This window comes from Myotis daubentonii, chromosome 16, assembly GCF_963259705.1.
Source record: "Myotis daubentonii chromosome 16, mMyoDau2.1, whole genome shotgun sequence".
NCBI lineage: Eukaryota > Metazoa > Chordata > Mammalia > Chiroptera > Vespertilionidae > Myotis > Myotis daubentonii.
The window spans coordinates 42,196,050-42,215,141 of record NC_081855.1 but is presented as its reverse complement, the minus strand read 5'-3'; the positions used below and the strand labels follow the sequence as shown (position 1 = coordinate 42,215,141).

At 43.0% G+C, this 19,092-nt stretch overlaps 1 protein-coding gene and 1 pseudogene across 7 annotated transcripts; one reads left to right on the top strand and one right to left on the bottom strand.

Moving 5' to 3' along the window:
• Positions 1 to 955: 955 nt before the first annotated feature.
• On the bottom strand, positions 956 to 1,069 carry LOC132219495 (U2 spliceosomal RNA; annotated as a pseudogene).
• Positions 1,070 to 7,119: 6,050 nt separating this feature from the next.
• On the top strand, positions 7,120 to 18,451 carry BECN1 (beclin 1). Of its 7 annotated transcripts, none has more exons than XM_059670248.1 (13): positions 7,120 to 7,280; positions 7,506 to 7,634; positions 11,218 to 11,285; positions 12,158 to 12,216; positions 12,663 to 12,731; positions 12,882 to 12,966; positions 13,073 to 13,215; positions 13,371 to 13,565; positions 14,471 to 14,617; positions 16,111 to 16,260; positions 16,746 to 16,806; positions 17,244 to 17,386; positions 18,127 to 18,451. In XM_059670248.1, exons 2-13 carry the CDS (start codon positions 7,508 to 7,510, stop codon positions 18,293 to 18,295), a joined length of 1,416 nt encoding a protein of 471 aa, XP_059526231.1. In that variant the 5' UTR covers positions 7,120 to 7,280; positions 7,506 to 7,507; the 3' UTR covers positions 18,296 to 18,451. The 7 variants fall into 7 exon arrangements, with proteins under 7 accessions (XP_059526231.1, XP_059526233.1, XP_059526237.1 ...); XM_059670249.1 differs by lacking the exon at positions 7,120 to 7,280 and adding an exon at positions 7,354 to 7,377; XM_059670250.1 differs by lacking the exon at positions 12,663 to 12,731.
• The last annotated feature ends 641 nt before the right edge of the window (positions 18,452 to 19,092 follow it).

Sequence of the window (19,092 nt, the reverse complement as noted above, 5' to 3'; positions counted from 1 at the left end):
GAGCCTTGGCCTGTGGACTGAAGGGTCCTAGGTTTGATTCTGGTCAAGATTCACATGCCTGGGTTGAAGGCTCGATGTCCAGTTAGGGGTGTGCAGGAGGCAGCTGATCAATGATTCTCATCATGGATGTTTCTATCTCTCTCTCCCTCTCCCTTCCTCTCTGAAATCAATAAAAATATATTTTAAGAAAAGAAATATGTCACCAAGAAAAAAAAAAGGCAGATTTGACCTCATAAGAATTTAAAACTCACACATCTGGGAAATACCTTAATAGACCAGTTATACAAATCAATGAAAATTATTAAGCAAAATATTACCTAACAGATAAATGGGCAAAGGATGCAAACAGAAAATTCACAAAAGGAGAACACCAACCCAATCTATACCAAATATGCCAATGAAAATAAGAGGGACATGCCTTCCTCCCGCCCCCTCATTCCTCAAATATATGATACCTAATACTGGCCAAGGCATCATGAAAGAGGCTCTCTCATACATTACTGGAGGCAGAATATGATTATGTGCAACTGCTCTGGAAAACAGTTGCTAATGTTAATCAAGAGACATGAGAAAGCCATACTCTTTTCATCAGTAATTCCAATAGTGAGGCTTTATTATAAGAAAGCAGTCAGCTCTTCATTGCAACATTACTGTAATTACCAAAACTGGAAGCAATGGGAGTTTCCAGCAACAAAGAAATACATTGTTAGTGCACTTGATGTGCTGTGATGCAGCGATGACAATTACCTAAACTGTAAGCAACATGGAAAATTGTTCAGTATGTACTGTTAAATTTTAAAAGCAGGATACAAAAATTGCATATAAATTATAAATACAAATACAACCGTGTTAAAATACATAGGAAAAACATTTTAATGGAAAACAAAAGTAGTAGTGTGGTGAGATGATGGGTAATTTCATGACATTATTCCCCTAACTTCCTGTATTGTTAATATTGTATTTCTGTAAAAGTTTAATTTTCTGTAAATTAACCATAGGCATATTGTAAAAAAAAAACTGATAAGAACAGATACTACACTTGATCTTAGCTAAAAGGCCGAGAAGCGATGGCATATTGTAAAAAATAAATACAAAAAAAAAAATCTAACAATACAGACTGAAGTAAAGTCTCTGTCCAATCTCCAGTGAAAGACAGTGCTTGAGCATATCAAATATAACATAATGTCATATCATGCACCATATATAGTATGTTATGGTGTATGTTATGTACAAATGGAATCATATCACGTACACTGCCTATAACTTCTTATTTCAATTGACAATCATCTCTTGCCTCAATTCATGCGAAAACCTAGTAACTGGTTTTCCTGCTTCCACCCTTGCACTTCTTCAGACGACTCACAAAGTAGTCAACTGAATCAAATAAAACACAAGTTTATTTCATTCTTTTTAATAGTTGCATAGTATTCTGCTAATGAATTATACCATAATTTTTTAAGCAATCCCCTATGATACTAATTTATACTTCCAGCCAACAGTATTCTAGAGTTCCCCAAATGCTCATCAACAGTGGATATTATCAACTGGTTCAGCCTTTACCAATCTCATAAATGAGGAATGCCTCCCTGAAGTGTAATTTCAATTGACTTAACTACAAGTGAAATGAAACATCTTTTTCTTTCTTTTTTTTGTCGTTCAGCAACACCATCTTTACTCAAAAATATAAATATCTATGAAACATTTCAGAATATACTGCTGCCACCAAAGACAGCCTATACTTCTAAATAAAGTCCTAAATTAATATACAAATTTTTAAAATATATTTTATTGATTTTTTACAGAGAGGAAAGGAGAGAGATAGAGAGCTAGAAACATTGATGAGAGAGAAACATCGATCAGCTGCCTCCCGCACATCTCCCACTGGGGATGTGCCCGCAACCCAGGTACATGCCCTTGACTGGAATCGACCCCGGGACCTTTCAGTCCACAGGCCAACACTCTATCCACTGAGCCAAACCGGTTTTGGCAATATACAAATTTAAGCTTTAAAAATATCCTTTAAGAAAAAAAGGGTGGGATGAAGACTATCTGAGGAGTATGATCTAAAGAAAAGGTCCTTTGAGGTCTATGGATGCCCTAAGTAAAGTCTTTTTATTTCTTTATCAACCATTTGTTTTTGTGATCTGCTTTTTCATATGCTTTGCCCATTTCATACTGGCCTATTGGTAAATTTATTGATTGTATAGAATTATGCATTTAAAGGAAATTTGCCTTCTATTTTATGAGCTGAAACTTTTTTCCACATTTTTCTTTTGTAATTTTTTTTCCAGTTCCAAAAGTTTTCATTTCTAAGGAATAAAATTCAATATTCCCCTTTTTTGGCTTCTGATTTTCATGTCCTTCTCCACTCCAGGATTATTAAAAATTTTCACACATGCTTTCATCTGGTACTTTTAATCATCATATTTTTTATGCTTAAATTTGTGGATAACTACAAACCTCTTTTGGTGTAAGTAGTGAAGTAGAAGATTCAGCTCACTACTATCTACAAGGCTCTTAGGCCCCACTCATCCCGTATTAAGTAGATCATTTCCTCACTGATTTGAAAGACTAGCTTTATCACATACTAAATCCCCCTGTATACTTGGCCTATTTTTGAACTCTGTTCTGTTTCATTGATCTCTCTATTCCTGCATCAAGATAAAAATGTTTTAGTTTTATATTTTATAACATCTTTATATGTTTCAATATCTGAAGTGCTCGACTTTCTCTAATTAATCATTGAAATTTTATTATAATAAACGCCCCAGGGCTTAGGAACAATAGAAGGTTACAGTTAAATTAGGTCATCGCAGTCTCTGGCTCTGTTGCAAAGACCACAGCTCCCTCTTAACATTTTTACAAGCAGGTCACAGTTTAGTCACGGGTGATGGGCTCCAGGAACCTAACCTTTCAAAGGTATGAGCCTGTGACCTTTCAAAGAAAGGTATGAGCCTGTAACCTGTGACCTTTCAAAGGTATGTATCTTGTGTTGAGAAATAGAGTGACGAACTTTGTGTGTATTTAGCCAACCGTTTTTGTGGTTTTTGTGAATAAAAGCTTGCTTCTGCATCTGGTCGGGGTTGCAATTCAGCCTCTGCTTCGGCAGGGTGCTGTAACGGTAGTCGCTGGCCAGCTTAATAAAGGTTCCCAAATTTTGATCTGAGTTCCTGGTGGTCATCTCCGCGGGTCACCCCATTACATTTGGAGGCTCCAGTGAGATCCACTCCGGCCAAGTTGTCTGTGGACACCCCAGACGCCCCAGGTGAGGACACTCCAGTCTCCGTCCCGGGTCCCAGGGAGGCGGAGTGTTTTCCTCCCAAAACTGCAATCCGAAAACAGTGAGCCACCTGGACCTCCAGTGGGGAGGTAAGAATCTGGTATCTGTCTGTAGAACGTTTCCTTTAGGACTCAAAAGAGGGCTGGACGCAGCGGAACCTCGGAGTCCGACCACCCGGATTCGACTGCGTCTGGGGGTCCTGGTCTGGGCAACCTTAGGTTGTTGCATTTGTCTGGTTTGTTTTGTCTTTGTTCTTTTTTGTCTTTGTCAAAATGGGTTAGGGTCAGTCGTCTTTGTCGACCCCCTATCAGTCAAGCCCACTCCAAGTGAGTGGGAGGGGAGCTTGATCACCTCTCGGGAAGCCATAGAGCTCCCTTAGGCAATTAGTAAGGAATTGGGAATTAGTTAGGAATTGGATAGATTGTTTAAACTCTGAGCGAATGTCTGGTGAAAGTGTGTGAGTGTGCAGGGAGAGGGCCTGCCCTCTCCTCTCCTTTGTGTGGCTCCACGACTTTGGTTACGGAGTCCGAGTGGGCCCCAACCTGCGGTTCCACGATTCGTCATATGGCATAATGGTGACTCACCCCAACGTGGAGGTGACCAGGCCCGGGGTTTATATGGGTGCACCTTAGCTAAGACGAATCTAAACTCCCAAGGGACGCGTCCAGGCAGGCATCTGCGTGAGGATCTGTGAAAACAGGTCACCCCCTCCCTTGTCTGTCTCTCGCCACCGATCATCATGGGGTCAGGACAAAGTAAACTCACTGTTCTCAATTGCATGTTGAAAAATTTAAAAAGGGATTCTATTGAGGATTTATGAGTGAATAGCTGTTTGTTTGTGTGTGACTAGCTAATTTGCTACCGAGAAGGGGGACTGGACACAGTCTTAACTCCTCCGGTAGGTTCTCACCAAGACGTTGGTCAAGAATTCTGTTCTGGGACATGGGTGCCAGGAGTGCCCCCATGCCTATCTGGGGAGTTGGACATTGTTTCATTTATCTGCTCAGCTCCAGCCTGGGCTAGTCTACTGAGAGAGTGTGAGTATGGGTATTTGTCTGTCTTGGCTGCTCATTAACTGGTCTCTGTGAAGTGAGAGCTACTTTGATTTATTCTGCATTTCTGTTGATTCGTCTGGCTAAACGTTTGGGCTGGACCCGTAATGGTCTGCAAAAGTCTCTAGCAGCTGCGAGATTTCTTTTTCTCAAAGTGTTTTGCTCACTATTACCAAGGGAATCAGCCCACTTAGCTAATAAAAATTTCTGTCTACCAGTTGCTCTTACCTGGCTGGGTTGTAAATTTGCTTTATTAAATTGAAATTTTGAAGTTCTGGGGTAGATTTAAAGGCTAAAACAAAGGCTGGCTAGGTTCCAAGATTGCTTGGTTCTGAGATTGCTTGTAAGAAAAGCAAGAGAGAAGTCTTTTCAAGTTAACTATTTGCTTAGCAAATTAACAAAGTGGCAAATTTCAAAGAACAAAGAACTTGTTATTTTACTGTCTATGGACCCCGTTAACCCTGGTTGTATGTTTTGTTTGACTTGCCATTTTATTAGGATTCTCATAGAGACATAACCTGGTCTTTCCCTTCCTCCCTCATCCTGATTCTGACAGCATCTGTAACTGGATTAAAGATCTTTTCTTTCAGGAGGCCCTCCAGGCTTTCAGTCTGCAAAAAAATCTTCCTATACTCCCTTATCCTCATCTGCTATCTTTTCCAGGCCTACTAAGAATCATTTTTCTCCACAGGTAGGATCCCAGCCTCCGGGAGGGAAGACTACTACAGTAGTAGTCTGCGGTTTTCTCCGAAACTCTCACTGTTTAAAGGGAGACAAACAACTGGACAGGGGATTGGTCGGAGAAATCAAGAGTAGTAAAGGAGGAGGACTTAAGATCCTCTAAGAGTAAAGAGGAAAAATCTAGGAGGGAGAGCAGCATAAATATTAATATAAAAATGCTGACTGTTCACTTTTGGTAGTCATTAAAGGATTGCGGTTTCTAAGAATAAAGAATTCTAATACATTAAAAAAACAACTAAACTCCCAGGAGCAAAGCGGAGGAGAAACGGAGCTGAAGTCCTGGTGATTTAGAACTGTTTGCTAGGCAGACTCAGCCTAAAATCATTGGGAAGGCTACCACCTCAGGGCCCCGACACAGACATATGGGTGTGGAAGCCTTACCTGTGGTGAACCCAGCACTATGTCTGCCCCTGAGAAGGGCCCCCGGAGTGTGGGGGTGAAGATGACTTTTACTGTGCCTCTTGGGGCTGTGAAACCTTAGCCCCATGGAAGACCACTGACTCACTACTCTGGTTTACCAGGACAGTGAGGCCTGGGGCACGCACTACCAACAAATCCCTAAAGAAGGCTGGCAGGAAGCAGAATCAATGATTTGATTTCCGTAAAAGACCAGTAGGGAATGTAATAAACGCCCCAGGGCTTAGGAACAATAGAAGGTTACAGTTAAATTAGGTCATCGCAGTCTCTGGCTCTGTTGCAAAGATCACAGCTCCCTCTTAACATTTTTTACAAGCAGGTCACGGTTTAGCCAGGGGTGATGGGCTCCGGGAACCTAACCTTTCAAAGGTATGAGCCTGTGACCTTTCTTTTTTAAAAAAAATATATTTTATTGATTTTTTACAGAGAGGAAGGGAGAGGGATAGAGAGTTAGAAACATCTATGAGAGAGAAACATCAATCAGCTGCCTTCTACACACCCCCTACTGGGGATGTGCCTGCAATCAAGGTACATTCCCTTGACTAGAATCAAACCTGGGAGCTTTCAGTCTTCAGGCCAACGCTCTATCCACTGAGCCAAACCGGTTAGGGCGAGCCTGTGACCTTTCAAAGGTATGAGCCTGTAACCTGTGATCTTTCAAAGGTATGAGCCTGTAACCTGTGATCTTTCAAAGGTATGAGCCTGTAACCTGTGATCTTTCAAAGGTATGAGCCTGTAACCTGTGACCTTTCAAAGGTATGAGCCTGTAACCTGTGACCTTTCAAAGGTATGAGCCTGTAACCTGTGATCTTTCAAAGGTATGAGTCTGTATCTTTCTTTAAAAAAAATATTTTATTGATTTTTTAATAGAGAAGAAAGGAGAGGGACAGAGAGTTAGAAACATCGATGAGAGAGATCGATCAGCTGCCTCCTGCACACCCCCTACTGGGGATGTGCCCGCAACCAAGGTATATATGCCCTTGACCTGAATCGAACCTGGGACCCTTCAGTCTGCAGGCCGACGCTCTATCCACTGAGCCAAACCGGTTCGGCTGAGTCTGTATCTTGTGTTGAGAAATAGAGTGATGAACTTTGTGTGTGTTTAGCCAACCGTTTTGTGGTTTTTGTGAATAAAAGCTTGCTTCTGCATCTGGTCGGGGCTGCAATTCAGCCTTTGCTTCGGCAGGGTGCTGTAACTGTAGTCGCTGGCCAGCTTAATAAAGGTTCCCAAATTTTGATCTGAGTCCCTGGTGGTCGTCTCCGCGGGTCACCCCATTACATTATAATATAAAACACAAAGTTTACCTCCCCTCCAAGTGTGTCTACCACTCACTCGGGGGCGTTTGAAAGAAAGCCCAGCTCTCCCAAGGAGAAATTTTTAAAACTGATACTGCAGAAAGAACTAAAGTGGCTCCGCTCAGAAGTGACAAATCTAAAGAAAAGTCACTGAATTAGAGAATGGCAGAGACTCCTCCATCTCTCCCTGCTCGGTCCTTCCACTTCCCCAGGCAACCTACGCTCACCCGCCGCCGGCCGCGTTTCCCAGCTCAGCCTCTAGGGGCCGCAGCCCGGCCCGAAAGCGGGTGGATCTGGACCGACCTACTGGCTCCTCCTGCAGCTGCCGCCGTCGTGGCGTCACATCCGGTCAGGGCGGAAGTCCTCCCCTGGCCCACCGGGAAGTAGCTGAAGACAGGACGATGGCAGTTCTGGAGGCCTCCCTCCAGGGCAGCCCGGAGGCCGTAGTGCCCCCGCGGTAGACCGGACCAGGGTGGCGGGCTCCGGACTCCGAGGTGAAGAACGAGGGCTGAACCGACCGGAGAAGGGAGCCTGGGAGCCCGTCCCTGACTGGGCTGTAAACTGTTTTTGCCGGGGCTGCCCCGGAAGCAGGTCCACTTGCTATCGTACCGTCCCCTAGAGAGAGCGGCGGGGGCGGGATTTTCCCCCTTCAGTAGCCCCAGACCCGGGATTCTGGGGCGCCGATTCTCCCTACTATCGCCTCCTCTCCATCGCCGCAGGGATGGAGGGATCTAAGACGTCCAGCAGCACCATGCAGGTGAGCTTCGTGTGCCAGCGCTGCAGCCAGCCCCTAAAACTGGACACGAGCTTCAAGATCCTGGACCGTGTCACCATCCAGGAGCTCACAGGTCAGCGAGACCCTTGCAAAGAGGGTGGTCAAAATCGTTGAAAGTGGGCAGCTTTGGAGATGTAGGTCTTAAGGTGTCTGTCCGTGTAGTCCGCCACAGACTCCCGTGTAAACCTAGGAAAGTCACGTAATCTCTCTGGCTCCCTGTTTTCTTATCCGGAACGTAAAGGACTCCTGACTCAGTGCGTCTCGGAGAGCTTTGTATAGCAAGGAAAGGTCCGTAGTTTTCTTACTCCTGCTCTTTCAGAGTAAAGGAATATGTACGTATATGTAATAATAAAGGGCAGGTTTTGAGGACTTACCATGTACCAAGTGCATTGCATGCACTGCTTAGTTTACTCCCTGCAACAGCCCGTAGGGATCATTTTACAAATGAGTTGAGGCTCAGAAAACTTAAGTGACTTACCCAGTGGTCAACAGCTAGTAAGTGGAGGAACAATTCTCACAGACCCAGGAAGTGAGATATAGTTTTTAAAAGAGAAAACTGAATAAGCAGTTAAAATAAACTCAAGGAGCCTGGCCCCTGTGGCTCAGCGGTTGAGTGTCGAGAGGTCTTGGGGTTCGATTCCCGTCAGATGATGTCCCTCTCTCGTCAGTGTTTCTATCTGTCTCCCTTACTGTCTCTCTAAATGTCAGTTAAAAAAAAAAAAACGCATTAAAAAAAATAAGCTCAAGGATCTGGAGGCAGCCTGCTTGGATTTAAATCCTGGCTGTCATTTACTAGCTGAGTGACTTTTTGCAAGTTACACCACCTCTCTAGGTCCTGGTTTCTTTATCAGTAAAACATAAAACAATCTCAAGGTAGTTTTAAGAATCAAATATGACAAAGAACATAAATACTTAGGAATATGCTGGGCAAATAATACTCAGTAAGTGTTAGCTAATGTTACTACCTGATTTCTCTCTCTCAGGAGAATTAACTCTTTAATATATTTTAAACTTTTTATTATGGAAAAATTTTAAATATATAGCCAGGAGAATAGCATAATGAACTCCCTTGTATCCATCACGTAGTTTCAACAACTAGCTACATTCTCTCATTCTTGTGTTCTCTGTATCTTCACTCACCTCCCATCCCCACTTACTTAGTTTTTTCACTTTGTTAAAAACACCTACCTTCAACAATTATTAATGCATATTTAATAATGTTTCATTTAGCCCCATCTATTCTCCCACCCCAAATGATTTTTATTTTTTAAATTTTATAATTATTTTAAAAATATATGTTTATTAAAAAAAATATATATATATATATATATGTTTATTGATTCCAGAGAGGAACGGAGAGGGAGAGAGAGATAGAAACATCAATGATGAGAGAGAATCATTGACTGGCCACCTCCTGCACGCCCCCCATTGGGGACTGAGCCTGAAACCTGAGCATGTACCCCTGACCAGAGTTGAACCCAGGATCCTTCAGTCTACAGGCTGACGCTCTCTCCACTGAGCCAAATCAGCAAGGGCCCAAATTATTTTTAACATTCTTTTTTTTTAATCCTCACTGGAGGATGTGTGTGTGTGTGTACACATATATATGTATACATTAGAGACCCGGTGCACGAAATTCATGCAAGAGTAAGCCTTCCTTCCCCCAGCTGCCAGCACCGGCTTTCCTGGCACCCAGAACCCGGGTTTCCCTCGCAGCCCCACCCCCAGCCCCAGCTTCGTCCGGAAGGAGGATGTCCGGTCTAATTGGCATATTACACTTTTATTATTATTATTATTATTATTATTGATACATACTAGAGGCCCGGTGCACAACATTCGTGCACTTGTGGTGGGGGGGGGGGTCCTCTCAGCCCAACCTGTGTCTTCTCACAGTCCGGGACCCCTCAGGGGATGTCCTACTGCCGGCTTAAGCTCGGTTCTTAGCGCTGCCGCGGAGGTGGGAGAGGCTCCCGCCACTGCCACTGTGCTCACCAGCTGTGAGCCTGACTTCTGGCTGAGCTGTGCTCCCCCCTGTGGGAGCTCACTGACCATCAGGGGGCAGCTCCCACGTGAGTGTCTGCCCCCTGGTTGTCAGTGCGCATCATAATGACTGGTTATTATGTTCAGTTGATTTGCATATTAGAGTTTTATTATATAGGATTTTTTTTTTAGGGGAGGATATTTTCCCATTGATTTTCAGAGTGGAAGGGAAGGAAAAAGAGGGGACAGAGAGAGAAACATCAATGTGAGAGAGACACATCAATTGGTTGCCTCCTGCACACTGAGGCAGGGGATCGAACCTGCAACCAAAGTGCATGCCCTTGACTGACCCTTCAGTCTGTGGGCCGATGCTCTAACCACTGAGCACCAGCCAGGGTCCAAATTATTTTGAAGTAAATCCCAAACATAAATACAGTTAATATTTTGTAACTATTTTTGAAAGATAAGGCATCTTTAAAAACATAACCATAATATCACTAGTGGCTCGGTGCACAGATTCATGCACATTGGAAGAAAATTAATTAGAAGAAATATTTTAATATCGCTATTCACCCTTTCTCTATAATAGAAGTGTCAACCAAATTTTGTCATCGACAATGACAGATCGAAACACATGCATGCGATTGGCACCAGCGAGAGCTTTATATGTATCACGAGTCAACTTAGCCTTTTATAGATATAGAATAAACTTGCTTAATTAGACCTGCTTTCTGATGTAGCTAAACTTTTTCCAGCCCAGTGAAGCACCCCAACTTCTCTTTCAGGTAATTGTCAGCAACACAGCAGTAAATATCAACCAAAGCAGATTATTATTGTAGATCACAAAGGGAGAACAAAGGGTAAAATATTTAACTGGAGCAATGTTTGACTATATTCTGTGCAGTAAGAAAATCTGAAGTCATTTTCAAGGTCCAGCATTTCTTACTTCTTTTAAGTCAGGTCAAGTTTCTAAGCTTTCTAAATCTCTGTTTTCTGGCTAATGAAAAGAAAATAGGATTCCACCGAGTCTCCTATTTACCTACTCCAGGACTTCTGTGAGGATCAAATGAGATGAGGCATGGGAAAACGCTTCACAGACATTTGGTTAAAGTGTGAAATGTTTGCACCTGGCTATGAAGAAACTGCAAGGAGGCTAGTCGTCACTAGGGAGAGGAAGCCGGGTGTTGCTACTTAACATCATTACCTGGATGGAGGGAAGGACACTTAGCATATTAGCCTTTTATATATTTAGGTTCTTTTGGAAAAAATTTAATAACTCTTTAATCTCATTTAATGAGTGTAAAGAAAAGATTCTTCCTTGTGTAAATGGTACTTTAAGAAAAAGGTATAGGTGGGGGTGGTTATGAGTATAATTCCAATTCTTTTTCTATACTTTTTTGTTATTGCTGTTAATCCTCACCCAAGGATATTTTTTTCCCATTAATTTCCAGAGAGAATGGAAGGCAGGGAGGGAGAGAGAGAAACATTGATGTGAGAGAGACACATCGATTGGTTGCCTCCTGGGACCAGGGATCAAACCTGCAATCCAGGTTTGTGCCCTTGATGTGGGTGCTGATGTTCTAACCACTGAGGTGCCAGCCAGGGCCTTTTTCTATACTTTTATACCCACTCCTTTGATAAGATTCTTTCTGACTCAATGTTTTCCTTGCCCTTAGCTCCATTACTTGCCACAGCCCAGGTGAAATCAGGAGAGACCCAGGAGGAAGAGGGTAACTCAGGAGAGGTAGGAAACACTGGAATGCAATCCGGGTTTCTGCAGGGTACTCGGTGCTTCTAGAGCCCACAAACTTTCGGGATCTCTGGTTAACGAGGCATTCTACATGATTAAGCCACTGTGGATCATTGGAGGTACCTGAGGTTACAGGGTTACTGAAAGAGTCATCCGTTTAAAAACGTGGAGAGAGGTTCTTTATTTGATGCAGAATTATAAGCCATTATAGGTGAGAGATGGGATGACCTATATATCTAGGTCATCTCAGGGCATTCCTGGTTTACATCCGTTGTCCTAACTGATTATTAATATCCATTCCTCTCCATTCTCAAAAGTATCTTGGTTTCAGCAACAAATTATATGATTACCCTAGCCAGGGGGTATTGTCATTGTTAAAGAACATGTCTTTTTTTTTTTTTTTTTTTTGAGAACATGTCATTTTTAGACTGTGATAACTTCAGTGATCATTTTCATTGCCAAAGACAGATATAAGTTTTTGATCACATATAAATTATATCAATGTATTTAAAACATATAAATGACCTACTTTTTTCTTTGCCATGCCAAACTTCATTGTAGTCTGATCTGGCTTTTTCCTTGTGCCATGATATTTAGGGCATCTCGCCCTTACCCCTGACTAGTAACTGTTGAGAAAATGCATATTTAATTACAATTGAATATAACATAGGGAATGCTGTTCCCCATAAAAAAATCAAATGGGACTTGGGGTGTGTCTGCACCTGGCGTCCTTTCTTAGTATTTAAGGAAAGTCTAGGTAATATCCAGTTAAGTCTCTGGTTTATCGTCTTGTGGTTGTCAGTCAAGGGTAAAGCCAAATAGTTCTAAGCTGCCAAAATTCTAATGCCCTCTTATTTCGTTCCCAGGAGCCATTTATTGAAACTCGTCAGGATGGTGTCTCTCGCAGATTCATCCCCCCAGCCAGGTGCCTACTACTCCTCAGCCCCCTGCTCCTTGCCAAAGACTAGTAGAATTTTAATGGAACCCACAATTGAGACCTGGAGCCAGGTGATAGAAATGTATCATCACCCAGCCTTTTGGCTCCTCCAAAAAAGATGCATTCCTTTATACTGGCCCATCACCTTCCAATACTAATTGAGTTTTTCCTGTAGCCATTTACACGTGGAAAGAGACAATAACTCTCATGATAAAGAAGTGAGAAAAGTCCAGGGAGTGATTGACTAATAAACGAGATGGGCTCTTGAAAAGTTTAAGAATAGCTAATGTTATGTGTTCAGGTTCTTAGTTATTGATACATGTGAAGGTGGCTGTCGAGGGGTGTAATATTAAAAAAATGGTCTTTCCGGATTCTCCTTCCTTTTCTATTGTAGACACACACATCAGTTTTTGATGCCCCTTCTCCCTCCTTAGTCTGTCCAGGCCAACCTTCGTGCTGAGTGCCCCTGTGGAAGACCAGCATGGCCTTCCCTTGGGAGAGAGGTACCCTTGGGAGGTCAGTCGGGCTAGGAGTGGGTATGCACCTTGAGGCCCCTCAGCTGGTGTTTGAGAGTCTCTGCCACTGGCACCGCAGTAGGTGGAGGAGGCCTCTCTGCTCCCTCATGTGGCCCATGGGCGGGGGGCTGTCTGCAGGATGATGTCTACGGAAAGTGCCAACAGCTTCACTCTGATTGGGGAGGCATCTGATGGCGGAACCATGGAGAACCTCAGCCGAAGACTGAAGGCAAGTCGGCCTCATTCCAGCATCAAGCAGTGGGCATGGCTGGTAGAGGGGTTGTCTGGGCAGGTAGCATGGGGCAGGCCCTACCCTGACTCTCCCATACTTCCAGGTAACTGGGGACCTTTTTGACATCATGTCAGGCCAGACAGATGTGGATCACCCACTGTGTGAGGAATGCACAGATACTCTGTTAGACCAGCTGGACACTCAGCTCAACGTCACTGAAAATGAGTGTCAGAACTACAAGTGAGTGCCTCCAGAGCCAGGGCCTGGACACTGACATCTGGGTCTTAGAGCCGTCACTGCTCTGAAACTGCCTGGTTCTTACCCAAGAGCTATGCTCTACTCAGGTAAACAGAATAACAGGTTCCTTCTGCAAGCATACTCTCTGTCCTTGGCAGGCGCTGTTTGGAGATCTTAGAGCAAATGACTGAGGATGACAGTGAACAGCTACAGATGGAGCTAAAGGAGCTGGCATTAGAGGAGGAGAGGCTGATTCAGGAGCTGGAAGATGTGGAAAAGAACCGTAAACTCGTGGCAGAAAATCTCGAAAAGGTCCAGGCTGAAGCTGAGAGACTGGATCAGGAGGAGGCTCAGTAAGTGATCACCCTGCTCTTCTAATTTCCTGCCCTGAAAGCTCCAGGAGGGGAAATGGCTTCCAGCTGAATGTGTCTGATTAGTTTGTAAGCTGCATTCAGCTGTCACTCTGCAGCATGTCTGCTCTGGATCCTGCATATTGTTTCCAGGCCCTGTTTCTTCAGATTTGTTTGGAGAGTTACGTATGAAGGGTCAGCATGACTAAGTAAAAAAAGTATGTTGATTAAATAGAGAGTGGAGAGCCAGGGCTGTAGTCACAGCTCTGTGCTGTAGGGAACGGGGCTCATTGGGTAAGTCAGCCTCTGCACCCAGCATCCTGCTCTGGAGAGATGAGCATATTGGCCCACATTCATTCCTTCTCAGCGCAAAAATTTCCTTGGTGCTCTCGACCTGAGAGAACCCTCTGTCTATTGGAGGAGACATAGTGTCCACATTAACTGAAATAGGGGAAGTAAAGGACAGAACAAAAAGTTAATTTTTCACAGAGCAGTGTAACAAGTTTCATTGGAAATGGTGTTTACTCTTTAAAGGACAATAAGAATGCAGAGGTGAAGTTATAGGAGTTCAGTTATGGCCAAGCCATGAAGAAGCCACTCTTGACACATTTCACCTTGATTCTGGAAAAGGTCAGACATCGAGAGGTGTTTGGCCTGGTTTGGAAGAGTCCTTTCTTCCTCCCCTTTTTGCAAATGGGCAGCTGGAATTTGAGACATTCCTGTCCCTCCCAGGCAAAACAACCGGGGCAAGTATGTTCTTTGAGTGTGACAGATCTGTGACAAATCTCAGTGATGCTGTAACTAGATATAACCATAATCACTAAGAAGAAGTCCTTAAGGAGGGTGATAACAGAGAAATTTTAGCCCCCAAACTAACAGTCTTCAATGGCCACTTTGGCTGCTCACAGGTATCAGAGGGAATACAGTGAATTTAAACGACAACAGCTGGAACTGGATGATGAGCTGAAGAGTGTAGAAAACCAGATGCGTTATGCCCAGATGCAGCTGGACAAGCTGAAGAAAACCAACGTCTTTAATGCAACCTTCCACATTTGGTAATGAGGGCTGGAGGGTGAGGAGTGCCTGGAAAGCACTACATATCTGGACCTTAGCTGTTGACCACTAAGCAAGGGTGCCCACCTCCTGCGAAATAGGACTGTGTATCATTTTCATCCCATCTAGTTTTTTTCCATCCTTAGGATGGGCTAGGTAAAATCAGGGGATTGGAATTCTAGAGCTTGGTGCCATCCATTCTTCCAAGGAAAGGGACAGATCTGAGTCCTCTAGCCACATGAAATTCTGGTCCTCTGCCTGGAGCTGATTTCTTACCTGTAGGGTCAGTCATGTATTAATTTACTTGATGTTTTATCCATTTAACTAGTATCTATGAACATCTGTGTGGTAGGCACTATTCTAAGCACTAGGATGGCAACAGCAAACAATATGCATTCTACCTTCTAGTTGTTTATAATCTAGTGGAAGAGATGAATAAGTAATAGGCACTTGTAATACAGATTGATAATGGTTAATCTAGGGTGCTGTGGGAACACATAAGGGCACTTCACCCAATGTGAGCAGGCCAAATGGAAAGTTTTCCCTCAGAGGAGGTTGATGTTTAAGCTGAGATGTGAATAGAAGTCTGCAGAGGGGGTTGTTCCTGTCAGAGAGAACATCATGTGCAAAGAAAGAGGAAAGTGGGAGTGATGAATTCAGAGAACTGAAAGGAGCTTATTGTGACTAGAGTGTAAAGGGGAGAATGACAGGATATGAAACTGGAGAGTTACCAGTTCCTAAAGTACCTTGTAGGTATCATGAAGGGATTTGGACTTTATCCAAAAGGCAGTGGTAGCCCAGCTGGTGTAGCTCAGTGGTTGAGCATTAACCTATGAACCAGGAGGTCACGGTTCAGTTCCTGGTCAGGGCACATGCCTGGGTTGCGGGCTTGACCCCCTAGTGTGGGGCGTGCAGGAGGCAGCCGATCAACGATTCTCTCTCATCATTGATGTTTCTGTCTTTCCGTCTCCCTTCTTCTCTGAAATCAATAAAAAATAAAATAAAATAAAAGGCAGTGGGAGCCATTGAAGCATTTTAGGCAGGGAAGTGACATAATTACATTAGCATTTGTGATAACTTTACCTGCAATGTGAGAAATGACTTGAGAGAAGAGTGTACTATTTTTGGTAAGGAAACTTGTTAGTAGGAATCTAAATAGAAAAAGAGAGTAATGGCATTGAGTTTGGAGAGAAGTGGACAGACTAAAGAGATTTAGGAAGTAAAATCAACAGTGTTTGATGCTTTCTTGAAGGGAGAGAGCTGAGAGAGCATTCAAGGATAATGCCCCAATTTCTGCTTTGGTATCTGAGCAGCAGGTGGAAAGATGACTCACATTGTAGACATGTATTTAAAGTACCAAGAAGAACTTGGATATATGAATCTGAAGATGCTAGTAAGGAGGGAGATTTATGTTTTAGGTAAGAGCAGGAAGTCTTAGAAGTTGCTAAGTTTTAAGTTCTCCCTGTATTTTTCCCTGTCCTTTTGCCTTCTGTAGGCATAGTGGACAATTTGGCACAATTAATAACTTCAGACTGGGTCGCTTGCCCAGTGTTCCTGTGGAATGGAATGAGATTAATGCTGCTTGGGGCCAGACAGTTTTGCTGCTCCATGCCCTGGCCAATAAGATGGGTCTGAAATTTCAGAGGTAAGATATGTAGCCCTTTCTTGGGGTATGGTATGTCTTTGATATAATTTGTACTCCATACTGGTACTGCTGTCCACTATGGCAGGAACCCTTACTCCCAATAGCCTGGGAGTTTTCTTTCTGTTTCTGGTTTTCCGCTCACCATAGGGCTCTTTCTATTGATCAAGCAGTCCTCGAGCTGCAGTGGTCCCCAGCCCACCATTATCTCCAGAACTTTAGCGTTCCGCAAGCTATTTTCAGTTTTTGTTTTTAAATCTAAACCAAAACAGACATTCACTCACAAAGCCTCCCCCCACCCCCAGACGATTATATATGTACTTTGTTCAGTAAGCAAAATCTTAAACATGGAGCCTAAAGGGAGGTGAGAGAGAGGGTGGAAATGATAAAAGAGGTAGGATGACGTCTCAGAATCATTGGATTCTAACATCCCAATAATCACTTTTGGAGGAGCCTTATATCCATCTCTGTATCCATCTCCTTTTTAGGTATCGACTTGTTCCCTATGGAAACCATTCTTACCTGGAGTCTCTGACAGACAAATCTAAGGTACTCTGGGAACTCCATTTTCACTGGAATACAGAATTTTTATATCTCCTAAAAAAAAGTTTATTCTTGATAATGACATTATTCCATTTCCTCCCTAGACAAATATCTCATGAAGAGCCAATGTCTTGTCCAGTTCAGGATTAGTTCTTTGAGGCCTAGAGAGAAAATGAGTGTTTTTTACAGTCTGTTGAGAAGGGATATAGGCAGATCAGAGGAGAATGTGTGCTCTAGGGTGGGGAAGGAATCACTGTGAGGTAGATGTTTAATACATTTCCATTGATAATAAAAACGTTCTAGGTGCATAGTTATTTTCCCAGGGTTACTGTTTTCAGTGGAATACAGAAAGAACATGATTTGAGAGATTGGTATGATTGAGAACAATCTCTGATAGCCCGTCCTGGTGCCACACCCATAGCCAGTTCTCTCTTCTTGGGCAGGAGCTGCCATTATACTGTTCTGGGGGGTTGCGGTTTTTCTGGGACAACAAGTTTGATCATGCCATGGTGGCTTTCCTGGACTGTGTGCAGCAGTTCAAAGAAGAGGTTGAGAAAGGCGAGACACGATTTTGTCTTCCTTACAGGTCAGTATCCCCCATTGCTGAGTGAATCTAGAGTGGGACCAAATGGAGCAGAATTGAAGGGACAGTAAGAATGGAGGCAAAACGTAGTATGAATGGAGGGAAAGCAGAAATGGTACAAAATCACATGACACTGATGGGCAAAGACTGATCTAATCTAATACTGCAAGTAGAACAGAATGTGACCACCTGACTCCTGGAGAAAAAGAAGGCTGTCTTAGGTAGTTTGGGGGATTTTCTTGCTATGGAGCTTCTGCCCAGTCTCCAATTTCAGGAAGGTTTTTCCTTAAGGCCCTGGAAATGTGCAGGAATGCTTCCTTTGGTCAAATTGTGTAGGGGCCCGGTGATAGATAGAGACCTTAGTTCAAGAGAGTAAAGCTGAGCTGCTTCTCTCACCCCAAAACAAAGCGTTTCTTTTCTTCTGCTCCCTTCCCTCCCATGAGCTCAGGGATGCCTAGGAAAACAGTGAGGAGTACTGTAACCCTCACTTTCCCTCTGCTCCAGGCTTGTCATCTGTTTGGGTGTGTGTCCTGTCCCTGTACTCCAAATGACAATGAGGCTCTTGTGACAGCCTTCTTGACTTTTGGCTTTCAAGTAAATCCAAAATACACTACCGTTTCTTGCCAAGTTCTTTAATAGATAAAATGACGTGAATGGTCCCATGATTAAGTCCCTGCCCATTTGCCTGAACTGACTTAAATCAGATCTCAGTTTCTAATGAGCTCTGCTGTGTCCATCTGCAGGATGGATGTGGAAAAAGGCAAGATTGAAGACACAGGAGGCAGCGGCGGCTCCTATTCCATCAAAACCCAGTTTAACTCTGAGGAACAGTGGACAAAAGCTCTCAAGTTCATGCTGACGAATCTTAAGTGGGGTCTTGCTTGGGTGTCCTCACAGTTTTATAATAAATGACTTTCTGTTTTCCTTAGCGGGATGTTTGCCTTAAAGGCTTTAAATTTTGTTTTCTTTGAAAAGTTTTAAATTAACTTTGGGTATTATTAAACACATGTTTACAATACCAAAAAGAAAAAAAAAGAAAAAATCTACAAAAGCCACTTTATTGTAAAATATCACAATGGCAAATAGTTCCCAGAGCTACACATGCCATGTATAGCTACCAGCCTTGTTATAGTTTTGACTCTTAACCCCATGCCTTCCTTTCCTTCTTTCACCTTAAACAACTAATTTAAATTTGCTTCTGTTTTTGTTTGTTACTGAGTTGAATTGAGATCGATGTGTTTTCACTAATTTATCTCTCTCAACTTCCTGCACTTAACAATATTAAATAGAAACTTTTGTCTCCACTGAGACGATGAGATGTATGAGACACACAGTTGGATAATGTGAGAAAATGACATATAAGCTTTGGTCACCGTGTGATGTGATCAGAAGCTTGAAATGTAACACTTCTCACTTGGTTCTAGTACTGAATGCCTGCTCTGCTCTGTGTTAGAGATATGAAATGGTGTTTGATACTCTTGGAGACATTATGTAGAGAATTATTTGTAATAAAAGATTTGCTGCAGTCTGATAACTGCCCATGGTGCACTGTTGGATTTTTCTTTAACTAAAATAGAGTACTTTGTATTCTGGGAGAACTGAGTTCAAGTGCAGGTATGTGGAAATTCCGTAGAAACATGTTTAGAGATGGGTTAGTGTTACTTTTTTAAAAGACTAGTGAACATAGACAGCTGTAAAGAAAACCCTAT